At 42.0% G+C, this 3,050-nt stretch overlaps 1 protein-coding gene across 1 annotated transcript; it reads right to left on the minus strand.

Annotated features, from left to right (window-relative positions):
• Window positions 1-538: 538 nt before the first annotated feature.
• On the minus strand, window positions 539-2,703 carry LOC135525276 (gonadotropin-releasing hormone II receptor-like). The gene is made up of 3 exons (XM_064952989.1): window positions 2,152-2,703; window positions 1,253-1,457; window positions 539-1,056 (listed from the first exon to the last, which is right to left on the minus strand). Exons 1-3 carry the CDS (start codon window positions 2,701-2,703, stop codon window positions 539-541), a joined length of 1,275 nt encoding a protein of 424 aa, XP_064809061.1.
• Window positions 2,704-3,050: the final 347 nt, after the last annotated feature.

A 3,050-nucleotide genomic window follows, 5' to 3' on the forward strand; every position in this document is an offset into this window, starting at 1 on the left:
ATTCAGTGTTGAAAGCAATTTCGAAGCTTTCATTCAATTTAAAAAACGTAATTGATCTGTTCAAAAAAAGAAAATTCTCAGGCAGATTTTATAGAATAGGTTGAACAAACCAAAGCATAATTTTCAATCATTCCAATCAGTAAAAGCACTTCAGATGAACAACAGTGTCATCCCACTTGTTACAGTGCATATATAATTTCTGCCTGCAAGATGAAAGAGCAATTCATTTATAGGCTTCCTCCTTCGCACATCTTGAGGAAATTGGAGATATTGTTTTTCCTGGTATACTTGGTCTGTACAGCTCTATTGAATGAAAAATGTTTTTCCAGGACAGGTCCAAAGACCACTCTACGGGAGTACTACTGTTTGAAGTAATATGCAGATAAGTGTCTTATGCCTTAAAGTGAAAATCATGTCTGGCTGAATGCAAATGTAAGCAAAATGTGCTTTCTTACAGCACAAAAGTATTCAAGCTACTCATTGTCAGCCAACAGATGAGGGTAAAACAATGTTCTTAAGTAGGATTTATTCTAATCCCTCATATCATGCTTTCAGGATTGGCCGGACATGGGTCACCTCCACTGCTGTGAACTGTGAGGTAGTTGCTATAGCGGCAGGGTTTCTTGCCCTGTTCCTTCTCTGCCATCTGGCCAGTGTTGGTGGTCTGGCCTTGCTGGGTAAGCCGTGTCATGCGGAAGGAAGAGCACCTGAAGGAGCCGGTCAGGGTAGTGTTGTTCTCTGACTCACGGCTGAGCACGACTGCACTCTGACAGTAGCGCTTCAGGCCATGGCGGAAATGGATAGTGAACAGGCCGTAAGTTATTGGGTCCAAACAGGCATTGAAGAGGCCAAAAATAAAGAGCATATGAGTCAAAGAATGAGAGACCGTCTCATCCATATCGTCTGGGAAGAACCAGTACCACAGTCCCAACAGGTAGTAAGGGGTCCAGCAGACGATGAAGGAAGTCACGATAACTATGCTCATTTTCAAAGTCCTCATCCGTGCTTTTGGAATGTTGTTGTGGGAGCGTCTGAGATGTATCTCCTTAGAAGACACTGAAACAAGGAAATAAACACTTTCTCCTAATCTCAACACCATATTTGTCAATATGTTTACATGACCTTTATCATCAATATGCAGCGCTCTTAGTAACCCCCTCATGAACAACTGTATACTACTACACCTAGAAATAACTACCATTACTGCCACAGGAATAGTACAATTGAGGGTAATATATGTAATTTGACCTACTGTTTCCATGGGTCATACGACTGGATATCTCCACCAGGATCCGTGTGTAACAGACGATCATGATGATCAGCGGCAGCAGGAATAGACAGGCAAAGGTGAACATGTTATACATGGTTTCCTGCCAGTGTTGGACAAAGCTCCCACGGGTAGTGCACTGGGTAAACTTTTCTGGGACTGTGATGGTCACACTGTGGAATATCAGCATCTATGACAACACAAAGGAAACATTTGTTTTTAACAATAAAAAAAGTATGGTCTTTAACCATAAATCTAGCTTGGCTTAAGTGATATACTGCATAAAATACTAGCGTTTCATGCAGCAGAAAATTGCTCCTGCCAAGTCTGCAATGTGACTAATACCATGTTTAATTGCTCATTTCACTGAATTTGCAGAAAGGTGAAGAGGCAAGCGTTGAATGCTTGAAATTAATTGCAGGTAAGGGCTTCTTTCGGCGATTCCATTTCTCAAAGCCCATGTCATTTAATAGATTTCATTGCAGAGCCTCCAAATGTAAAATTACTGTCATAATCAGGAATCAGTAAATGATGGCCCTATTCACCAGTTATCAATCACATTTAAAAGGTTAAACCATGGACAATATTGATTAACTGCAACACCTGTACTGAAATCCCCTTCAGGAAGGCGTTTAGTTCTCTTAGTGCTTCCCATTTCTAATTGCTGTCAAAATCAAAATGTTCTATTCTTGGTAAGTGAACCTGACAATGTGCATTAAGTCAGTAATGTGCTATAATGCTGCTGCAGGGTTATGTCATTTGATGTTTTACTTAAAACATTTAACATCACTGGGGTATACCAGAAGTATAGTTGTATCCTTGTGGTGGTGTCTTAAGATTAGGCTGAGGAGATAAAACATGAAACCTCTTAACCAGAGCCTCACCTGGGGAACAGACAGAAGCACACTCATCGCCCACGCCACAGACAACATGATCTTGCTTCTCTTCTTGGCCTCATTGATGGCTAGTGGGTTGAGGATAGCAGACTGGCGGTCCAAGCTAATGACCACTGTGACAAAAGCACAGGAGTACATGGCAACAAGTTTCATGAACATCAGTAGCCTACAGGCGACATCTCCTGCCTGCCACTGAACTGTGATATTCCAGACAGCATCAACAGGCATGACTATGAAAGTCACCAGCAGGTCTGCCACAGTCAGGTTAATTATTAATATCCTAACGTGGGACTTGCGCTTGCCGTTAGTATTGGCAGCCCACAGCACAGCGAGGTTACAGATAGCTGACATGGCACACAGAGTAAAAGTAATGATCACTCGGACTTTGGCTGCTGTGGAGAAGGTGGGCAGCTGTAGTGAGTCTCTACTTGCACTCTTATTGCAGATGTGGGCGAGTGCTTCACAGCTGGCGTTCTGGGCTTGTTCCATCATTTGGTGAAACATCATGATCTCAGGTGACATTCTCAAGCTGTCATTCATATCCCACAGGAAAGGCAGTGACAATATCTTCTCTGGTTGTTCTCCAGCAACGTATTCATGTGAACACTGTGGTCACTCTGTAAGAATAAATGGTTGGAAAAGAGGGATGTTAAGAATGCAGTTTTTGCACTTTTTCACCCGCCCGCAATTGCTAATAACCCATCCACAACCGCCCGATTATGTGATGAAGTGAAAATCTGAGGCCAGCACCCAACCGTAACCCGTAAATATAGAAATGCACAACAGTGGAGTGATGTTTTTACAGGTCTTTTGTTTTTAATTTATTTTATACATAGGCCTGTTTCCAAGTCAAAATGTACATTTGGTGTATTATTTTACTGTAAGAA

Source organism: Oncorhynchus masou, chromosome 31 (assembly GCF_036934945.1).
Source record: "Oncorhynchus masou masou isolate Uvic2021 chromosome 31, UVic_Omas_1.1, whole genome shotgun sequence".
NCBI classification, from domain to species: domain Eukaryota; kingdom Metazoa; phylum Chordata; class Actinopteri; order Salmoniformes; family Salmonidae; genus Oncorhynchus; species Oncorhynchus masou.

Bases quoted from the DNA above. Each gene is read 5' to 3' on its own strand.
- LOC135525276 (XM_064952989.1), bottom strand. From the start codon at position 2,703: ATGAATGACAGCTTGAGAATGTCACCTGAGATCATGATGTTTCACCAA. The intron at 1,458-2,151 runs GTGAGGCTCTGG...GTGTTGTCATAG, and splicing joins TGCTTCTGTCTGTTCCCCAG to ATGCTGATATTCCACAGTGT. The intron at 1,057-1,252 runs GTAGGTCAAATT...TCCTTGTTTCAG, and splicing joins TCGTATGACCCATGGAAACA to TGTCTTCTAAGGAGATACAT.